This window comes from Heptranchias perlo, chromosome 7 (assembly GCF_035084215.1).
Source record: "Heptranchias perlo isolate sHepPer1 chromosome 7, sHepPer1.hap1, whole genome shotgun sequence".
Classification (NCBI taxonomy): Eukaryota; Metazoa; Chordata; class Chondrichthyes; order Hexanchiformes; family Hexanchidae; genus Heptranchias; species Heptranchias perlo.
The window spans coordinates 64,209,704-64,231,757 of NC_090331.1; the positions used below are offsets into that span (position 1 = coordinate 64,209,704).

The 22,054-nt window shown below is 44.9% G+C and overlaps 2 protein-coding genes across 3 annotated transcripts in view; one reads left to right on the forward strand and one right to left on the reverse strand.

Annotated features, from left to right (window-relative positions):
• Positions 1-22,054, reverse strand: part of hibch (3-hydroxyisobutyryl-CoA hydrolase) — a 140,442-nt gene that overhangs the window by 96,604 nt on the left and 21,784 nt on the right. For both annotated transcript variants that reach the window (XM_067987736.1, XM_067987737.1), the window contains 4 exons: positions 9,300-9,437; positions 3,533-3,617; positions 2,764-2,844; positions 2,007-2,059 (listed from right to left, as the gene is read on the reverse strand). In XM_067987736.1, coding sequence (XP_067843837.1) covers positions 2,007-2,059; positions 2,764-2,844; positions 3,533-3,617; positions 9,300-9,437 — 357 coding nt within the window. The remainder of the gene's footprint in view (positions 1-2,006; positions 2,060-2,763; positions 2,845-3,532; positions 3,618-9,299; positions 9,438-22,054) is intronic.
• Positions 1-22,054, forward strand: part of LOC137323794 (inositol polyphosphate 1-phosphatase-like) — a 139,195-nt gene that overhangs the window by 41,580 nt on the left and 75,561 nt on the right. The gene's annotated exons all lie outside the window — the stretch shown is intronic.

Below are 22,054 nucleotides of genomic sequence, written 5' to 3' on the forward strand. Positions count from 1 at the left end.
TAAACAATTCTTCACCCTGAAAACTCCAAACTTCCAGTCTAGTATATTTTGACTTGTGCTGGGATGTATTATTGTGGTTTCCCCTTGGCCCCATTTCCTGCTGTTTCTAAGATAATAACGCCCACTTTGATGGAACATAAGAACATAAGAAATAGGAGCAGGAGTAGGCCATACGGCCCCTTGAACCTGCTCCGCCATTCAATCAGATCATGGCTGATCTTCTACCTCAACTCCAATTTCCTGCCCTATCCCCATATCCCTTGATTCCCTTAGTGTTCAAAAATCTATCAATCTTGAATATACTCAACAACTGAGCATCCACAGCCCTCTGGGGTAGAGAATTCCAAACAGTCACAACCCTCTCAGTGAAGAAATTTTTCCATAATGGCCGACCTCTTATCCTGAGACTATGACCCCTAGTTCTAGACTCTCCAGCCAGGGGAAACTGCCTCTCAGCATCTACCCCATCAAGCGCTCTTAAGAATTTTATACGTTTCAATGAGATCACCTCTCATTCTTCTAAACTCCAGAGAATATAGGCCCATACTATTCAATCCCTCCTCATAGGACAACCCTCTCATCCAGGAATCAATCTAGTGAACCTTTGTTGCACCGCCCTCTAAGGCAAGTATATCCTTCCTTAGATAAGGAGACCAAAACTGTGCACAGTACTCCAGTTGTGGTCTCACCAGAGTCCTATATAATTGCAGCAAGACCTCCTTACTCTTATACTCCAACCCCCTTGCAATAAAGGCTAACATACCATTTGCCTTCCTAATTGCTTCCTGTACCTGCATGTTAACTTTCTGTGATTTGTGTGCAAGAACACCCAAATCCCTCTGAATACCAACATTTCTTAGTCTTTCACCTTTTAAAAAATATTCTGCTTTTCTATTCTTTCTACCAATGTGGATAATTTCACATTTCCCCATATTATACGCCATCTGCCACCTTCGCGCCCACTCACTTAACCTGTCTATATCTCTTTGTAGCCGCTTTGCGTCCTCGTCACTGCTTATTTTCCCACCTAGCTTTGTGTCTTCAGCAAACTTGGATACATTACACTCAGTCCCTTCATCTAAGTCACTGATATATATTATAAATAGCTGAGGCCCAAGCACTGATTCTTGTGGCCCCCCACTAGTTACAACCTGCCAATCCGAAAATGACCCGTTTATTCCTACTCTCTGTTTTCTGTCCATTAACCAATCCTCAATCCATGCTAATATATTACCCCCAATCCCATGAGCCTTAATCTTGTGTAACAACCTTATCGAATGCCTTTTAAAAACCCAAATATACTACATCCACTGGTTCACCCTAATCTACCCTGATAGTTACACCCTCAAATAGATTTGTCATACACGGTTTCCCTTTCATAAAACCCTGTTGACTCTGCCTATATATTATGATTTTCTAAGTGCCCTTTTACTACATCCTTAATAATAGGTTCTATTACGGAGAAACTAAAAGCAAAAGAACACACATCCACCAAAATTGCTCGATGTCTCCATCTGTTGGATATTCAAGGCATATCACAGTAGCATATTTATGGAGCAATACTCTGAAAAAAAAATTCTACCAAGCAGCAGAAATTCTTTAGATAGGTTGTTCAACTGTGGCGAGATTTTAAGTTAACTGTTTTGTAACCATTTTTTCTCCTGAACCCACTTTCTTTCTACAATGCACAATTAATTGACTAATCTGAAGCTAGAAAAAAAAAGACACTTGGATATGGGGGAAGTGAATGATGCAAGGATGATTGAAAGCATATTTATAGATATATTTATAGAAGGCATTAGGAAACAGGATGTATAAATATGCTTAGGACTATTTGCTTACATGGAGGGTAAACGTCAACACGGAATGGTTTGGGACAAATGGCTTCTTTCCATGTTGTAACCTCCACGGATTTACATATCTCTGAGTACATTACATAGAGATTACATGCCTAAAGTGTAGAAATACATTATTAAGTCAACTGAGTGAGAGAAGATAGGACTTACCCCTCCCATCGTTATTCCATCAATAAGGGCTATGTATGGAATCCGGCAGCTTCCTAAATAAATGTTGAATTGTTTATTTTTTCGAAATTTTGATCGAGCCAAAAAAAATTTTTGTTGCAATTAACAGCAAGCACCCCACAGTATTATATTCAAACTTAAATAAAGGAAATTAACCATAATTATACACTAGTCAATCCCACATTGCACACAAGGAGTTGCGACCAAGTGCAATCTTCAAGTGAAACGGGGTTAGAGAGTGGGAGATATTGGATCAGGGCACGCAGACACTAGATTATTAATATTAGATGGATTGAAGGGGCATATTTGAATTTTGTTGTTTGTGTTAAAGCTGCGTAACACTGCTGGGATGAAGTTTTAATGAAGTTGTAATGAGTCCACTTGAGAACGTGAAGATGTATGCAGGTTCATGCCTGCCATCCTCCACAATGCCAAGGGTGTAAACTCAGCCATGGTGCGAGAAGAACCTAAGCTGTACCTCTGGAGAAAGGAGGGACGTGAATCAAAAAATAATAATTTCAAGCTCTTAAATACCTCCCAGTGCCCAGCAGAAAAGTGATAGAAACCCAGAGACAGGTCACTTATCTCAGCAAGGGTCAAAGTAGTAAAGAACCAGGAGAATGGAGGTGGAGGAAATGAGAAGGAAGAAAACATGCAATTACTTAGATGTTCTGCATAAATAGTAGTCCTTTAAGGAGCTTTTAGCAGGAGACTGATTACAGCACTATAGTTTACATACCAATTGCATTGTTTAGAATATACTCTTCCCTGAAGAAATCTTCCGCCAGTCTGTCTCCAACTTTTCCTGCATCTGTAACAGCTAAATAGGAAACAGCGAAATCAGCCAGGAAGTCAAGGAGTTACTAAAAAGAAACACGAAATACACACTTAGCCTTCATCCAGTCAAGGCATTCTGGTCCTGCCGTCTAGGATAAAACACAGATTATAGAGGATCTCTAATCTTTAACAATTGTAGCTAAGATGCAAAGCCACTGACTGTTGGATCAATTTTCATTCTTATTAAGCTCTGCAATGCTACTAATGATAGAAGCCATGAAGGAGCCATGTTTCATTGAACAAGAATAAACACCTAAAAAATTCTGCCATTTCAGTGATCTAACTGGAGACGAGTGCCTTGGGATAAGCATTTTCTGAACGATGGGCACAAAAAATGCTTTCAGCAGCATCTACATGACATTGAATTAAATACATTAGTGCTGTCGGCAATCTTTTTTTAAAATAGGAAAACCAACCGTGGCACTGTAAATGTGTGGCCACAGTTGCATTTCATAGGCAGTTGCTAATAGGATTTGATACAATGGAAGTCGGCAGAGAATTAGTCGGCTCTGTGGTTTTGCAGTTATTACTGATGGATGGTCATTAACACAGGCCACTACTATATGTATATTGCAGTCGTCAATTCTCGTACATTAAATATGGCAGTGTACGTCATCAATTCTAAAAATACCAAGTAGCGAAATACAAAATAAATTTAGACCAACACTTACCTCTAATGTCACCACCAGCACAGAAAGCTTTTTCTCCAGCTCCTTTAATGATCACCAACGAGGTTTCATTGTCCTGCTCCCATTCCTGCCACAAAAAAATTCAAGCTGAATTTGGGAAAGGTGGAATATTAATTTGACCCATTAAACAAACTGCTCGAGGACCAGTCCATAGCAAGTTTGATCTGCACGGGTCCCAATCATTAATGCATACTGTCTCTTCCATACAAATCATTGATCCCATTATTCAAACTTTGCCTGCTACCTGTGAAAAATGAACCATCTATAAATAACACAAAATCAATCAAGTACAGACACGCAATCACTAACAATCTCTGTTCCTACTGATCAGCATTATTACCATTACAGTTCTATCTACATTTTATAACAAAAACAACAGGGTTAGTGCTGCAGCACAGTATTATGGAGAGGATACACAACTCTGCACATGGTCCCACACACAAGTTTCTGATTTTCACCATGCCATTAGTGGGTGGTGTCAAGTGCAGTCCAGGTTCTTTCATAAAAAGGGTGGGAGTGGGATGCAAATCACCCATGGCACCAGTAGCATCTGACTCAAGAGCGAGACTATCAAAGGTCGTTAAGCAGATCATCTGCATAACCCATCCATAAAGAAGTGGATTTGAGAGCTAAATTCTGGTTCCTAATCACCATCCAGAAACAAATTCATCCAGTCTCCATTTTACCTGGAGCAAACGGTTATCGAGGTGACCTCTTAGTGTTCTGGAAAGGAGGAGGAGCAGCAACATTTCTACAGCCTAGTTCATGCAGAAAAATGCCCCAAAGCGCTTCACAAAGATGTTATCAAAAAATGGATGCGGAACCAAAGAAGGGGATATTAGAAGGGGTGATCTAAAGCTTGGTCAAAGGGGTGGATTTTAAGGTGGGTCTTAAAGAGGGGGAGGTGGACAAGCGGAGGGGTTAGAGAGGGAATACTGTGCCATCTGCTGCCAATGCACAAGAGGCCGGAGTCAGAGGAATGAAAAATATGAAAGGGGGGGGGGGTTGTAGCGCTGGAGGAAGTTACAGAGTTAGAGAGGGGTTAACCTATGAAGGGATTTAAACACAGGATAAGAATTTTAAATTTGAGGCATTTGGGGAGTTCAAGGAGTCAGCAAGGACAGGGATGCTGACTCAGTGGGACTTGGTGCAGGATAGGATACTGGCAGCAGAGTTTTAGATGAGCTGAACTTTACAGAAGGTGCAGGATGGGAGGCCTACAAGTATGTAAAAAGATTAGTGAAGACAAATGTAGGTCCCTTACAGTCAGAAATGGGATAATTTATAATGGGGAACAAGGTAATGGCAGAGCAATTAAACAAATACTTTGGTTCCGTCTTCACGGAAGAGGATACAAATAACTTCCTAGAAATGCTAGGGAACCAAGGGTCTAGTGAGAAGGAGGAATTAAAGGGAATTAGTATTCAAAAAAAGTGCTGGAGAAATTAATGGGATTGAAAGCCAATAAATCCCCAGGGCCTGATAATCTGCATCCCAGAGTACTAAAAGAGGTAGCCATGGAAATAGTGGATGCATTGGTTGTCATCTTCCAAAATTCTATAGATTATGGAACAGTTCCTTGCAGATTGGAGGGTGGCAAATGTAACCCCACCAAAAAAGGAGGGAGAGAGAAAACAGGGAACTACAGACCTAACATCAGTAGCAGGGAAAATGCTAGAGTCTATTATAAAAGATGTGATTACAGGACATTAGAAAATATCAAAGGAGTCAGACAAAATCAACATGGATTTATGAAAGGGAAATCGTGTTTGACAAAACTACTGGAGTTTTTTCAGGATATAACTGGTAGAATAGATAAGGGAGAACCAGTGGATGTGGTGTATTTGGATTTTCAGAAGGCCTTTGATAAAGTCCCACATAAGAGGTTAGTGCGCAAAATTAAAGCACACGGGATTGGGGGTAATATACTGGCATGGATTGAAAATTGGTTAACAGACAAGAAACAGAGAGTAGGAATAAATGGGTCTTTTTTGGGGTGGCAGGTGGTGACTAGTGGGGTACTACAGGGATCAATGCTTGGGCCCCAACTATTTACAATATATCTCAATGATTTGGATGAGGGAACCAAATGTAATATTTCCAAGTTTGCTCACGACACAAAACTAGGTGGGATTGTGAGTTGTGAGGAGGATGCAAAGAGGCTTCAAGGCGATTTAGACAAGTTGAGTGAGTGGGCAAATACATGGCAGATGCAGTATAACGTGGGTAAATATGAAATTACCCACTTCGGAAGGAAAAACAGAAAGGCAAAGTATTATTTAAATGGTGATAGATTGGGAAATGTTGATGTACAAAGGGACCCGGGTGTCCTTGTACATCAGTCACTGAAAGCAAACATGCAGGTGCAGCAAGCAGTTAAGAAGGCAAATGGTATGTTGGCTTTCATTGCAAGAGGATTTGAGTACAGGAGCAAGGATGTCTTACTGCAGTTATACAGGCCTTGGTGAGACCACACCTGGAGTATTGTGTGCAGTTTTGGTCTCCTTATCTAAGGAAGGATATACTTGCCATAGAGGGAGTGCAGCGAAGGTTCACCAGACTGATTCCTGGGATGGCAGGACTGTCGTATGAGGAGAGATTGGGTGGACTAGGCCTGTATTCACTTGAGTTTAGAAGAATGAGAGGGGATCGCATTGAAACGTATAAAATTCTGACATGGCTAGACAGATTGGATGCAAGGAGGATGTTTCCCATGGCTGGGGGGGGGTCTAGAACGAGGGGTCACAGTCTCAGGAGATGGGGTAGGACATTTAGGACTGAGATGAGGAGAAATTTCTTCACTCATAGGATGCTGAACCTGTGGAATTCTCTACCACAGAAGGCTGTGGGGGCCAAGTCACTGAATATATTTAAGGAGGAAATAGATAGATTTCTAGACACAGAAGGCATCAAGGGGTATGGGGAGAGAGCGGGAATATGGTATCAGCCATGATCATACTGAATGGCGGAGCAGGCTTGAAGGGCCGAATGGCCTACTCCTGCTCATATTTTCTATGTTTCTATGCAAGGAAAGTGTTGCAATAATCAATTCTGGAGATGACAAAGTCAAGGACGAGGGCTTGAGCAGCAGATGAACAGAGGTAGGGGTAAAGGTTGGCGATGTTATGGAGGTGGAAGTAGGTAGGCTTTCTGGTGGAGAGGATGTAGGGTCAACAACTCAGTTCTAAGTCAAAAAGGACACACAAAAAGACTGGTTCAGCCTGAGAAAGTGGCCAGGAGGGGGACAGAATTGGCAGCCAGGGTATGAAGTTTGAAGACCAAGACTGAATGTCGGACAACACAGAGTCAGTGAAGGTGTCGAGAGATCTATGAATTATGTCGCCAAGAAGCAGCATGCAGATGAAGGAAAAGAGGGGGACTTCAAAGGTAACAGTGCGGGGTGGGAAGAGAAGCCGTTGCTGGAGATTCTCTGGGTTCGATCATTCGATCGGATAGTTAAGAGTGTAACCAGGGGAGGGCAGTCCCAGCGAGCTGGATAACAGAAGAGAGGCTTTGGAGCAGGATTGTGTGGTTGACTGTGTCAAAGGTTGCTGCAGAGAGATCAATGAGGGATAATGCAACACTGTTGCATTCACAGAGAATATTGTTCATGACTCTGGTTAAGACCATATCAGTGCTGTGGGACGGGTGAAAACCTGATTGGAGAGACTTAAACAGGGAGTAACAGGAGAGATGGTCACAATTTGGGAGGTGACAACACCTTAAAGGATTTTGGACTGGAAAGGGATATTGGAGATGGAGCGGCAAGGACAGAGGGGTCAACAGTGAGCTTTTTGAGGAGGGGTGAGCATGGCAGTTTTGAAAGGGAGGAGGATAGTACCTGCGGAGTGGGAACAATTTACAATGTCAGCTAACGTGAAGGCCAGGAAAGCAAGTTGGGTGGTCAGCAGTTTAATGGGAATGGGGTCAAAAGAGCAGGAATTGGGTTCCATAGACAAGATGACATGGGGGGAGATGAGAGAGAAGCTAGGGAGAGACACAGCCTTGCAATACAGAAAATCTTCACAAGTAGGAGTTAATTAATAAGGCAAATCTGAAGGAAACACAAGCCAGAAGTACTTCTTTGGTTAAGTGATGCCACCCATATGCATCACTGTGTACAATATGTACCATTCCTCCAAGACTCTTTTCAAACAGCAGTGTTCCCGACCAAAGAAATAAGGCTTTAATTCCATCCACTGTATGATTTATGTATGTAGTATTTAAAAAGCATTTGAAACAGCTTCAATTTACGCCACCATGAAATGCGTAACCTTTATATATTGCTAGAAACAAGACTCTCAAACTGATAATACAGATCAAAACTGTAGGTTTTCTGAATTGATATGTATTCGCTGTCTTTGACATCCCCATATCTGTCGGGTAGATGTGTACCGTTACTGACAAACCAATCATATCACGTCACCACTCTAACTAAAGCTATTACATAAAGTCAGATATGTTTAGCATCACATTTCCATTATTGCTCAATTACTTCTGCCCACGTGTGTGCTAAAAGCAATTTAGAAATGAATGACAAATTGTGGGTATTGTACAATTTATATCTACAACTTCAGACCATCTTTTAACATCAAATAATACATATTTTCCTCTCTTGTTTCCAATTTAATTGCCAACACGTAGTGCCATCAAAAGTCAGGAGATTTGAGCTTGGGTCTACTAATAAAGTGTCCATCTTCCGATAAGTTCTTTTTCACATATGAAAATTATACAAAATTAGGATTTTTCCATTTTGCTTATATTTTGCGGTAGAGACATTCTCAACATAATATTATAGAACACAGTGAGAAGAAAATCCCAACACTGAATTTTAAACAATCTCATTGTGGAGAAAAGTGCACAATCGAAGCATTCGTTCCTCAAATTAAATCAACACATGGTAGGGCACTACAATTTGCCCCTGACCTAGGGAGGTAAAAAAAACACCTGGGGATCCAGTTCCTGATCATTGTTCAGCGACTCGTGCTGGGAAAGGGCATATGCACATATTGGGGAGCACCGAATGGGACTAAGCTGTAATCCACCCCCTTGCTGAACATCCTGCCAATATTCATGGTGGTTAGGCCCACATGTGAAGAAGGGCCATTTGAATAATGCACCAGAGTAATGGCAACAGCCATATCCCAACAGAAGAGAAAATTGGGGGCGGGGGGGGAGGGGAAGGGGTGAAGAGGCAGAAGTCTGGGGGGAAGCAAAGAAAGTTGAAAAGGGGCCACCGAATCAGTTTGCAGAGATGTCATATCACTGCAGTTAGGCCAGCAGCTCACGTGTCCTCAAAGCAACATTTCAGGGAAGTGGCTGTAACGGTTACCAGAGGACATTTAGAGGGGAAGATATGCCAAAGTTCTTCCTGGGCTATAAATCAAATAAACAGAAGTGACACTCAACCCAAATGCATAAACAGCCAGAAATGCAACTTTTATTTAAATAGTGTTGGAAAAGAGGTTTATATAATAGTTCAACACAGTTGTTTGAAGGCAGTACTGCTCGTGCAAAATCAACAAATTGCCTGAATGTATCCACTGTCTGCTTGGGTTTGGAGCAGAGCGGAAGGTTGATGCATTCAATGTATTTATAATATGAACAGACTACTAAAGCAGTAAATGTATTGATATTCCACCCAGTCCAAGACACAGTAACAGATACTTTAAACCTCCCATTTTAAAACCAGATACTGCACACCCTCCATTTTAATATCAGTGGCATTTTCCTAAATAACGACACAAACCTTTAGCTGGGGGTAGATCCATCTAATCATGGAAAGGTTCAGAGCATTAAGGGCCTTTGGCCGATTTAGCGTTATTATTCCAGCACATCCAGATTTTGTCAAGTCCACTTCCTTTTCCGAACTGGCATTCGTAGACATCTAAGACATACAGAACAAAACTTCAATAGACAATGCCATTTGAAAGGCAAACATTAAAACAATTTTCAGTAAAGTAAAGGTACTTTGACATAACAATTCGCTGCTGTTCAGACCCTGGGAGAAGGATGTCAAAATGACCTTCCTATGTCACTCTCCCATTTTTTTAAAAGTTAAATTCTGATGCCAGTCTCCTCCAGGTTTGCCAGAAGCCGACTGGATGTACAGAAACTGGTTCTTCTGTTTAGAGGAGAGAAAGAGAAGAACTTGCATTTAGATAGCACCTTTGACGTCCTTAGGACATCCCAAAGCACTTTAAAACCAATGGATCACTTTTAAAGTGCAGTCACTATTATTATGTAGGGAAACATATCCGCCAATTTGAGCACAGCAAGGTCCTATAAACAGCAAATAAATGATAACCTGTTTCTAGGGTGGTATTTATTGAGGGAGGAATATTGGCCAGGACACTGGGAGAACTCCCCGCTCTTCTTTAAATAATGGCATGGGATCTTCTACATCCACATGAGCAGGCAGACTGCCTTGGTTTATGTTCCCATACAAAAGCGACCCCTCGAACAAGGTAGCAGCCCCTCAGTACTCCACTGAAGATTGTGTGCTCACGTCTGTAGCAGGGCAGATTGCAAGAATTCACAAATAAATGGGTCAACACTGCCATCGGCTGCATGAAGGTCAGATCTTTTATATTTGCAAGTGCTGTCAACAGCACAAAAACCACACGGCATCCGTTGACAAGATCCATGTACGGCTAAGTGACTGGATAATACAGTACATAGGAACAGGAGTAGACCATTTAGCCCTTTCAGCTTGTTCCGCCCATTCAATGAGATCACGGATAATCTGTGACCTAACTCCATATACCCGCCGTAGCCCCATATCCCTTAATACCTTTGGTTAACTAAAATCTATCAATCTCAGATTTAAAATTAACAATTGAGGTAGCATCAACTGCCATTTGCGGAACAGGGTTCCAAACTTCTACCACCCTCTGAACTCATGAACATATGAACATAAGAACACAAGAAATAGGAGCAGGAGTAGGCCACATGGCCCGCGAGCCTGCTCCGCCATTCAATCAGATCATGGCTGATCTTTGACCTCAACTCCACTTTCCTGCCCGATCCCCATATCCCATGATTCCCCTAGAGTCCATCTCAACCTTGAATATATTTGACTGAGCATCCACAGCCCCCTGGGGTAGAGAATTCCAAAGATTCACAACCCTCAGTGAAGAAATTCCTCCTCATCTCAGTCTTAAATGGCCGATCCCTTATCCTGAGACTATGCCCCCTAGTTCTAGGCTCTTAAGCCATGGGAAACAACCTCTCCGCATCTACCCTGACAAGCCCCCTCATAATCTGATGTTTCAATTAGATCACCTCTCATTCTTCTAAACTCTAGAGAGTAGAGGCCCACTCAACTCAACCTCACCTCATAGGACAACCCTCTCATCTCAGGAATTAATCTAGTGAACCTTCGCTGCACTGCCCCTAAGGCAAGTATATCCTTCCTTAGATAAGGAGACCAAAACTATACACAATACTCCAGGTGAGGTCTCACCAAAGCCCTGTACAATTGTAGTAAGAATTCCTTACTTTTGTACCCCAACTCCTTGCAATAAAGGCTAACATTCCATTTGCTTTCCTAATTGCTTACTGTACCTACATGCTAATTTTTTGTGTTTCTTGTACGGGGACACCCAAGTCTCTCTGAACACCAACATTTAATAGTTTCTCACCATTTAAAAAATATTCTTTTTTTCTATTCTTCCTACCAAAGTGAATAACCTCACATTTACTCACAAAATACTCCATCTGCCACCTTCTTGTCCACTCACTTAACCTGTCTATATCCCTTTGCAGACTCTTTGTTTCCTCCTCACAGCTTACTTTCCCACCAGCTTTGTATCGTCAGCAAACTTGGAAACATTACACCCCACTAGTTACAGCCTGCCAGCATGAAAATGACCCATTTATCCCTACTCTCTGTTTTCTGTCCGTTAACCAATCCTCTATCCATGCTAATATGTTATCCACAACCCCATGAGTCCTTATCTTGTGTAACAACTTTTTATGTGACACCTTATCGAATGCCTTTTGAAAATCCAAATATAGTACATCCACTGGTTCCCCTGTTAGTTACATCCTCAAAAAACTCCAATAGGTTTGTCAAACACGATTTCCCTTTCATAAAACCTTGTTGACTCTGCCTAATCATGTTATGATTTTCTAAGTGCCCTGCTACCACTTCCTTAATAATGGATTCCAGCATTTTCCCGACGATTGACATCAGGCTAACTGGCCTGTAGTTCCCTGTTTTCTCTCTCCCTCCTTTCTTGAATAGCGGGGTCTCATTTGCTACATTCCAATCCACTGGGACCGTCCTAGAATCCAGGGAATTTTGCAAGATCATAACCAATGCATCCACTATCTCTGCAGCCACCACTTTTAGAACCCTCGGATGTAAGCCATCAGGTCCAGGGGATTTATCAGCTTTTAGTCCAATCAGTTTCTCAAGTACTTTTTCTCTCCTAATATTAATCACTTTAAGTTCCTCACTCTCATTAGACCCTTGGTATTTCTGGTATTTTTTTGGGTCTTCTCCCGTGAAGACAGATACAAAGGGCTCAATATTAGGGGAGCTATTGGGTGCGTGGGTAACGCGCCGGTGAAATCAGTATTCCCCGCGCGCGATGACAGCCTAATTGGATCCACTTACATTGTCATCCGGGTTCCCCGCTGCTGAGCTGCGCGTCGGGCGGACTGCGCATGCGCAGTAAGGTTTGGCAGCTGGAGGAGCTCTATTTAAAGGGGCAGTCCTCCACTGACTGATGCTGCAACAAATAGGAAAAATTACAGCATGCGGCAGCCCAGGGGGAAGGTTGCTCCCAGGTTAATGATGCCTCACTCCAGGTATCATTGGATGGGGTGAGGAGGAGGGGGAGGACAGAGATCTTCCCCCCGGCGGGCGGGAGGAAGCGGCCTGCCTCTGCCACCAAGAAGGCCTGGCTCGAGGTGGCAGAGGAGGTCACCAGCACCACCAACATATCGCCCACCTGCATACAGTGCAGGAGGCGCTGCAATGACCTAAGTAGGTCAGCCAAAGTGAGCACACTTACTCATTCCCCTACACTCCGTCTGCCACATCACCGTCCCCACCCCACATCTCCTTCTGCACTGCCAACACTACTCTGTCACATCACCCCTCACACCCATTCAAAGCTCATCCTCATCTTACCTGCACTTACTCACCTCGCCAGTACTCACCCCACCACTATCACTCAACCCAATCCTCATACAATCTCATGGCTCTATCTCATACTCACCCTCTCATGCATCTCTTTCACGGTCAGCCTCACCCAACCTGCCACTACCTGTGCTGCAGCCACAGGGCATGCATCACATATGTGCAGTAGGAAGCGTAAGGCAAACGTGTTGTGAGCATGAAGGGGATGCACAAGGGTGTTTGAGGGTTCGTCATGGTTTTTACTTATATTTAATTTCTGACCAACTCACATTACATATTATATTGGCACCACTACTGCCACGTCTTTGCGAATCTTGTCTGGTTTGTGCAATAATGCCCTTTCCTGAGGATCACACAACTGATGCCACCCATTGTGTCACTGCAGAGTGGGTGTAGGTGTATTTGCAGGGCTCTTTTGTGCAGACGATTGAGAGAGGTCGGCAATATCCCCGGTGGCACCCTGGAAGGGTGCGGAGGAGAAGTTGTTGAGGGCAGTGGTGACTTTGACAGCGACAGGTAAGAAGATGGTGCTTGGGCCAGCCGGGAGCAGCTCGGCATGAAGGAGACTGCAGATGTCCACGACTACATGTCGAGTGACTCTGAGCCTCCGTGTGCACTGCTGCTCAGAGAGGTCCAGAAAGCTGAGCCTCGGTCTGTGGACCCTGTGGCAAGGGTAGTGCCCTCTGCAAAGCTTCTCTCTCTGCGGTTGCCCTCCCTCCTGCCGTGCAGGTGGATGTATCACAGCACTGCGTTGTGGAGCTCCACGTGTCAGAGGTGGCCGGCGTGGCCGGCGAGGCTGGTGATGCTGTTCGCCCTCCGAGAAGGTCATGACTGCAGCTACGGCGGCCCCCATCCGGAAGATGCACATCTGAGGGGGTCCACAAGGTAGGTACATGTGTCTGGACCCCGGTGTAAGTGTGCAAGTTTGTGAATTTTATTGTTAGGAGGAGGGTGGTGGAGGCCAAAGTGACAGAGTGGCCTCCTGCAATGAGTGAGGGTCTCCCCCCACACCTGTCAAATGGACCTTTGCAGCTGCCACAGGCTGAAAGCTGCAACACGTCCATTTCAACTGGGAGTGTTTCCCCCAGTACAGGAAACAGTCCCAGTTGTTTCTAAAATCCCACCCCTCCTGAAATATTCCCTTGATCAGGTCTGTTAACGACCTGAAATAGCAGAATAAATACTGTCAAGTGGCACCCCGCCGGCTTTAATTGCCTGCGGGAGTCCCACATGCGGGGGCTGCGCACGCACGTCAGCGCGTCTGTGGGGAACCCGGAAGTGGGCGGGTTGGAGCCGGGCTCCCGACCTGCTCCGGGATTCCCCGATTTTCGGAGCCCCCCCGCCAGGAACGCAACCGGTAGCATGTACTAATATCGGGCCCAAAATATTTGTTTAACGCATCCGCCATTTCCTGATTCCCCATTATCATTTCTCCTGTCTCAGCCTCTAAGGGACCAACCTTTACTTTTGATACTCTCCTTTTTACATACTTGTAGAAGCTCTTACAATCTGTTTTTATATTTCTTGCTAGTTTACTTTCATATTCTGTTTTCTCTCTTTTTATCAATTTTTTGGTCGTCTTTTGCTGGTTTCTAAAACTCTTCCAATCCTCAGGCTTACTACTCTTCTTAGCAACATTATAGGCCTCTTCTTTTAATCTAATACTATCCTTAACTTCTTTAGTTAGCCACGGGCGGATCACTTTTCCCGTGGAGTTTTTATTTCTCAGTGGAATGTATATTTGTTGAGAATATTGAAATATTTCTTTTAATGTTTGCCATTGCTTTTCAACCGTTATACCCTTTAATTTGATTTCCCAATCTACCTTAGCCAACTCGCCCCTCATACCTATGTAATTGGCTGTATTTAAGTTTAAGACTCTAGTTTCTGACTTAAGTACGTCACTCTCAAACTCAATGTGAAATTTTATCATATTATGATCACTCTTCCCCAGAGGATCTCTTACTGTGAGATTACTAATTAACCCTGTCTCATTGCATAATACAAGATCTAAAATAGCCTGTTCCCTGGTTGGTTCCATGACGTACTGCTCTAGGAAACCATCTCAAATGCATTCCATGAACTCGTCTTCCAAACTACCTTTGCCAATTTGATTTGCCCAGTCTATATAAAGATTAAAGTTCCCCATGATTGCTGCATTACCTTTGTTACAAGCTCCTATTATATCTTGATTAATGCTCTGTCCAACGGTATTGCTACTATTAGGGGGCCTTTAAAATACTCCCCACCGGTGTTTTCTGCCGCTTGTTATTTCTTATTTCCACCCATACTGATTCTACTTCCTGATCTTCTGAGCCAAGACCCTTTCCTACCACTGTCCTGTTATGCGTAGAAATGTTTCCTGATTTCACTCCTGAAAGGCCTGGCTCTAATTTTTAGGCAATGTCCCCTAGTCCTTGACTCCCCAACCAGCGGAAATAGTTTCTCTCTATCAACCCTATCAGTTCCCCTTAATATCTTGAAAACTTCGCTCAAATTACCCCTTAATTTTCTAAATTCCAAGGAATACGACCCTAGTTTGTGTAATCTCTCCTCGTAATTTAACCCTTGGAGTCCAGGTATCATTCTAGTAAATCTACACTGCACTCCCTCCAAGGCCAATATATCCTTCCTAAAGTGCCCAGAACTGAACACAGTACTCCAAGTATGGTCTAACCAGGGCTTTGTATAACTGTAGCATAACTTCTACCCCCTTGCATTCCATTGGCCTTTTTGATTATTTTCTGTACCTGTCCATGACATTTTTATGATCTATGTACATGGACCCCTAAGTCTCTTTAGACCTCCACTGTTTCGAGCTTTTCACTATTTAGAAAGTACTCTGATCTATCCTTTTTAGGTCCAAAATGGATGACCTCACACTTGCCGACATTGACATCCATTTGCCGCAGTTTTGCTCATTCACTATTAATATCTCTCTGTAATTTTATGCTTCCATCTACACTGGTAACAATGCTGCCTTTGTGTCATCCGCAAATTTGGATATGTGGCTTTCTGGCTCTCTATCCCGTCATCTAAGTCGTTAACAAATACAGTGAATAGTTGAGGCCCCAACACAGATCCCTGTGGAGCACCACTAGTCACATCCTGCCAATTTGAGTACCTGCCCATTATCCCTACTCTCTGTCTCCTGCCGCTCAGGCAATTTCTTAACCAGGTCAATAATTTGCCCTTAATTCCACGAGCTTCAACTTCAGCTAACAGTTTCTTATGAGGGACTTTATCGAATGCCTTCTGGAAGTCCAGATAAGCAACATCCATAGATATTCCCCTGTCCATTTCTTCAGTCACCTCTTCAAAAAATTCAATCAGGTTCGTCAGGCATGACCTACCCTTTATAAATCCTTGCTGGCTCTCCCTGATCAGCTGAAAATTTTCAAGGTGTTCAGTCACTTTATCCTTAATTATAGACTCTTCTGGCTGAAGATAGTTGCAAACACTTCAGCCTTGTCTTTTGCACTCACGTGCTGGACTCCGCCATCATTGAGAATGGGGATGTTTGCAGAGCCTTCTCCTCCCGTTAGTTGTTTAATTGTCCACCACCATTCACGACTGGATGTGGCAGGACTGCAGAGCTTTGATCTGATCCGTTGGTTGTGGAATCGCTTAGCTCTAACTATAGCATGTTGCTGCCACTGTTTAGCATGCATGTAGTCCTGAGTTGTAGCTTCATCAGGTTGGCAACTCATTTTTAGGTACGCCTGGTGCTGCTCCTGGCATGCTCTTCGACACTCCTCATTGAACCAGGGTTGATCCCCTGGCTTGTTGGTAATGGTAGAGTGAGGAATATGCCGGGCCATGAGGTTACAGATTGTGCTGGAATACAATTCTGCTGTTGCTGATGGCCCACAGTGCCTCATGGATGCCCAGTTTTGAGCTGCTAGATCTGTTCTAAATCTATCCCATTTAGCACGGTGGTAGTGCCACACAACACGGTGGATGGTGTCCTCAGTGTGAAGACGGGACTTCATCTCCACGAGGACTGTGCGGTGGTCACTCCTACCAATACTGTCAAGGACAGATGCATTTGCGACATTGGTGAGGACGAGGTCAAGTAAGTTTTTCCCTCGTGTTGGTTCGCTCACCACCTGCCGCAGGCCCAGTCTGGCAGCTATGTCCTTCAGGACTCGGCCAGCTCGGTCAGTAGTGGTGCTGCCGAGCCACTCTTGGTGATGGACATTGAAGTCCCCCACCCAGAGTACATTTTGTGCCTTTGCTACCCTCAGTGCTTCCTCCAAGTGGTGCTCAACATGGAGGAGGACTGATTCATCAGCTGAGGGAGGATGGTAGGTGGTAATCAGCAGGAGGTTTCCTTGCCCATGTTTGACCTGATGCCATGAGATTTCATGGGGTCCAGAGTCAATGTTGAGGACTCCCAGGGCCACTCCCTCCTGACTGTATATCACTGTACTGCCACTACCATCACCGAATCCTCCACCATCAACATCCTGGGGGTCACCGTTGACCAGAAACTTAACTGGACCAGCCACATAAACACTGTGGCTACAAGAGCAGGTCAGAGGCTGGGTATTCTGCAGCCAGTGACTCACCTCCTGACTCCCCAAAGCCTTTCCACCATTTACAAGGCATAAATCAGGATGTGATGTAATACTCTCTACTTGCCTGGATAAGTGCAGCTCCAACAACACTCAAGAAGCTCGACACCACCCAGGACAAAACAGCCCGCTTAATTGGTACCCTATCCACCACCCAAAACATTCACTCCCTTCACCACCAGCGCACCATGGTTGCAGTGTGTGCCATCTACAGGATGCACTGCAGCAACTTGCCAAGGCTTCTTCAACAGTACCTCCCAAACCCGCAACCTCTACCACCTAGAAGGGCAAGAGCAGCAGGCACATGGAAACAACACCACCTGCAATTTCCCTTGCAAGTCACACACCATTCCGACTTGGAAATATATCGTCGTTCCTTCATTGTCACTGGGTTAAAGTCCTGGAACTCTCTTCCTAACAGCGCTGAGGAGAACCTCCACCACACGGACTGGAACGGTTCAAGAAGGCGGCTCACCACCACCTTCTCAAGGGCAATTAGGGATGGGCAATAAATGCTGGCCTTGCCAGCGACGCCCACAACCCATGAGCGAATAAAAAAAAAATTAAATCTAATATGGCCTGCCCCCTTGTTGGTTCTGGGATATATTTTTGCAGAAAGCTGTACTGAACACTCTCAAGAAATTCCCTACCTTTCTGACATGAGCTCATCTGCTTATCCCAATTAATATGAAAGTTAAAATCTCCCATTAAAACCACTCTGCCTTTGCGACATGCTTGTCTAATCTCTGCATTTATACATTCACAGCTGCTATCAGGGGCCTAATACACAACTCCCACTACAGTATTAAATCCTTTTGTATATCTTAATTCTACCCATAAAGTCTCCACTGCCTGCCTACCTCTCGTTATATCCTCTCTTATCATTGAAGTAATTTCATCCTTAATCACTAAGGCTACTCCTCTCCCTCTACCAGTTTCCCTATCCATCCTGTAGACCTTATAACCTGGTATATTCAGTTCCCAGTCCTGACCGTCTTGCAGCCATGTCTCAGTAATGGCTACCATGTCGGACCCTCTAAGTGGAATTTGCGGCTGCAATTCATTCAATTTGTTCCTTATACTCCGTGTGTTTGTACAAAGAACGTTCATTTGGGCCACACACCCTAACCTGTCCTTCTGCTGTAGTGTTGTTTTTCTCACATATTTCTTATTTCTCTCTCCTAATTTAGTTACTGGTCATCTTTTAGTTTTCCCTTTACCTGTAGTGCCGAAAGCATAATTTCTGACTATCACTCTACTCCCTTCCTTTTCATTTGTTTTAGTCGTAATAAAGAAGACTAGAATGAGGATGTGACCCACAGCTGAAGTCACAGGGCAGCCATTTCAATAACTGGGAATCTGCCAGGAAGTGTCAACAGCAGCAATATCATCTAGAATATATAGGAGTAAAACTAGGCTTGCATTTATATTTAATTTTTTTGTGTAAATTAAAAGCTATGGCAGGGCTCGTCTTGAGCTTCCAAATCCTCTCGCAGGCTGAGATTGAGTCGGCAGTTGGTGGAAGACATCTGCAGCCTCCTTCAGGAAGAGCTGCTCCCGGCTGGGCCTGGTGGCCACGCATTGCCCATCGCGGTTAAAGTCACCAGTGCCCTCAATTTCTTCACCTCCAGATCCTTCCAGGGCACCATCAGGATGGATCAGTCGTCTGCACATAAGTGTATGAGGCAGGTGACAGATGACTTGTTTGCCAGGGTATCCAACTACGGCAACTTTCCCCGTGATGACATCAGCCAGACTGAGGGCAGTAGGTTTCAACTCTCTGGCTGGCTTCCCATGGGTGCAGGGCACGATTGATTGCACATATGCAGCAATCTGAGGACCTGCACGTGAGCCAGGACTCTTCATAAACCTAAAGGGATATCAATCCATCAATGCACAGCTGGTATGCAAACATCAGAAGAGGTTTCTGCAGCAGTGTGCCAGGTTCCCCGGCAGCTGTCATGATTCCTTCATTTTGCGCGAGTCCAACATTCCGGACCTCTTCCACACAGGAGAAAGACTTAAGGGCTGGCTCCTTGGTGACAAGGGATACCCCCTGCAGACATGGCTCATGACACCTGTGAGAAACCCCATCAACGAGGCACAGCAGCGATACAACCAGAACCACATCACCACCAGGCCTGTCATTGAGCAAGCCATAGGAATGCTGAAGATGTGCTTCTGGTGCCTGGATAGATCTGGGAGAGCCCTTCAGTACTCGCCAGCGAGGGTGTGCAGAATAACCGTCGTATGTTGCATCTTGCTCAGCAGAGAGGGCTACAGGTGGAGGAGCTCGAATGTGCTCATCAAGCATCCTCAACTGGCGGCAACATTGAACAAGAAGATGAGGAGGAGGAGAAGGAAGAAAATAAAGATGGGGAACCCATCGTCAGAGCAGCCGCGCATGTTGCTGCCCGTGAGGCCAGGGATTCCATCATCTCTAACAGGTTGTCATAACGAGATGTGCAAATTGAAAACTTTGAGCTACTCAGGCCGCCTGGAACAACCTCTACCACCCTCATCCCCCCACCCCACCTCCATCCCGTTGCACAAAACAATTCTTCAACCATGCATACACCCATTGCACACCCGCCCAATAGGTGTTGTCATATCCTGGAGTTCATGATGCAGTAAATGAAAGGGCGAATTCACACATAGGACGCAATAATGGTCAAGACATGGCAGTGGTGATAACGATTAAATTTAATGTGCCATAACAAACAAAATATAGAAATGAACAACATGACATCTTGTCACACACCCTTGTGCATACCCTTCATGAACTACAATTGCTTAGCCTTTCGCTTTCTATCGCTTCTATGTGGTGCATCCCCTGTAGCTTCAGCAGAGGTAGTGGCAGGTTGCTCTGATCCCTGCCCTGGCTGCTGAGATGCGCTTAGACAACCTCTGGGTTTTGGAGCCTGGGGTCCCGCCAAAGACTGCTCCACTTGCACCTGTGGGAGGCAGACACGGCCATCAGGAAAGGAGACAGCATGTCGGGTATTGGTTGAGGGGTGGGCAACGGGTGAGACGTATGAGCGCTTTGAGTGGAGTTCCCACTTCCATGTCCCCTTTCGCCACTATCCCTCTCCCGGGCCACGGCCACATCACTCCCACCACTCTGCTGGACAGCAGGTTGGTGAGCAGATGTAAGCGTTGTAAGGCCATGGATAAAGTGGCTGTCAGCCTGTTTATGGTGGCAGACATGTTGGCAGCCAGAGTCTGCACGGCCGTCATCATGTCCTGTGTGGACTCATTTGAGAGCTGTCCTTGAAGCTCAATGGAGGGTGCCACTCTCTCCATTGCAGAAATTCTCGCACTTACCTGCGCCACCAATCCACTAGTGATGGAGTTGGACTCCTCCATCCTCTCCTCTGTTGTGGAGTTTTACAGTACCTCTCAAAGGTGCAACTGCACCTCTATCATTCTCATTCTCAACGAGGGCCCCCGGGGTTCAGCATCTGTGTCCAGCTGAGCAGAGCTTGGAGAGGAGTGCGCCCCCCCCCCCACCACCCGATGCAGACTCTCCATAGCTGCCCCTGCTACCAGTGTCTGCTCATGCATACTTGTGAGTGGTGAATCACCAGGTGACAACCCAACTATCTGTCTAACAGGACCCACCGAAGTGCACGTATCAGCATTAGTGCATGGCTGTATGTGCTGTGACGGTGCACCCTCAGAAGGAATGAACTCCTCTGAGGAATCGCTATCTTCCACTCGGCAGATTCTTCTTGAAGGCGTGAAGGCCCTGGAACACAACAGGAACCGATGTTAATTATTCATCGGAAAAGTGACAATCTTTCCAATGACTATACTGAGGTCTGTAACAATTCAATCATTGATAAAATCAATTCATCATGTATGTGAAAGATGTTAAAGTTCTGTCACCCACCATCTGCAGGTTGCCGATCTCTCCAGACATGCAACGGACCAACTTAGCTCCGTTGCTGCCTCCTCCATACCTGTCAGCTCCACTATACGTGATGGACCATCTCCATTTCTGGTCCTCTCCCTTGCGTTTTGTACTCTCTTCTCCTACAAGGGGACAAACAACAGACCTGTGAGTGACTGAAGGTGACGTAGTCACCCTATGAATGAGTTGCTTTGGGTCAGGCTGAACATGAAAGAGATGCATCAGAGGGTGACTATCAGATACATTACATTGCATCAGGATTGGGGTGAGTGGCAGTTGTGGAAGTGCATAGAAAATGAAGGATGATTGCTGCTGAAACTTCAGTGGGTGTGAGGAGTTATGTGATGGAGTCGGCGTGCCAACACAGAATGACAGGGAGGGGGGGGGGGGGGGAATGTTGAACAACACAGGATGTGGGTAAATCAGCGAAGGTACTCACTTTTCCTGACCTGGTTAGGTCATTAAAACGCTTCCTACACTGCCTCCAAGACCTGGACACCGTGCTCCTGCTGCTGACTTCCTCTGCCACCTCCAGCCATGCCTTCTTGGTGGCAGACGCAGGTTTCTTCCTCCTATCAGCTGGGTACAGCACCTCCCTCCTGCTTCGCACACCAGCCAGTAGAACCTCAAGGTGCTGCCTTTGCTCTATGCCCTTCCATCTCAATGTTGCCTCCTTTCTCCTTCAAAATCCATTTTTGCATTGGCCCTTTAAATAGTGGCGTTCAGATCACATCATGTGGGTGCACAGCGCGCCAGCTGCACAGCTCAGAGACGTGAAACCCGGAAGTAAAATTATGTGCCTTCAATTGCATTATGATCACTCAATCCGACCCGCTCAAATTATTTCCAGGTTTCCCATGTGA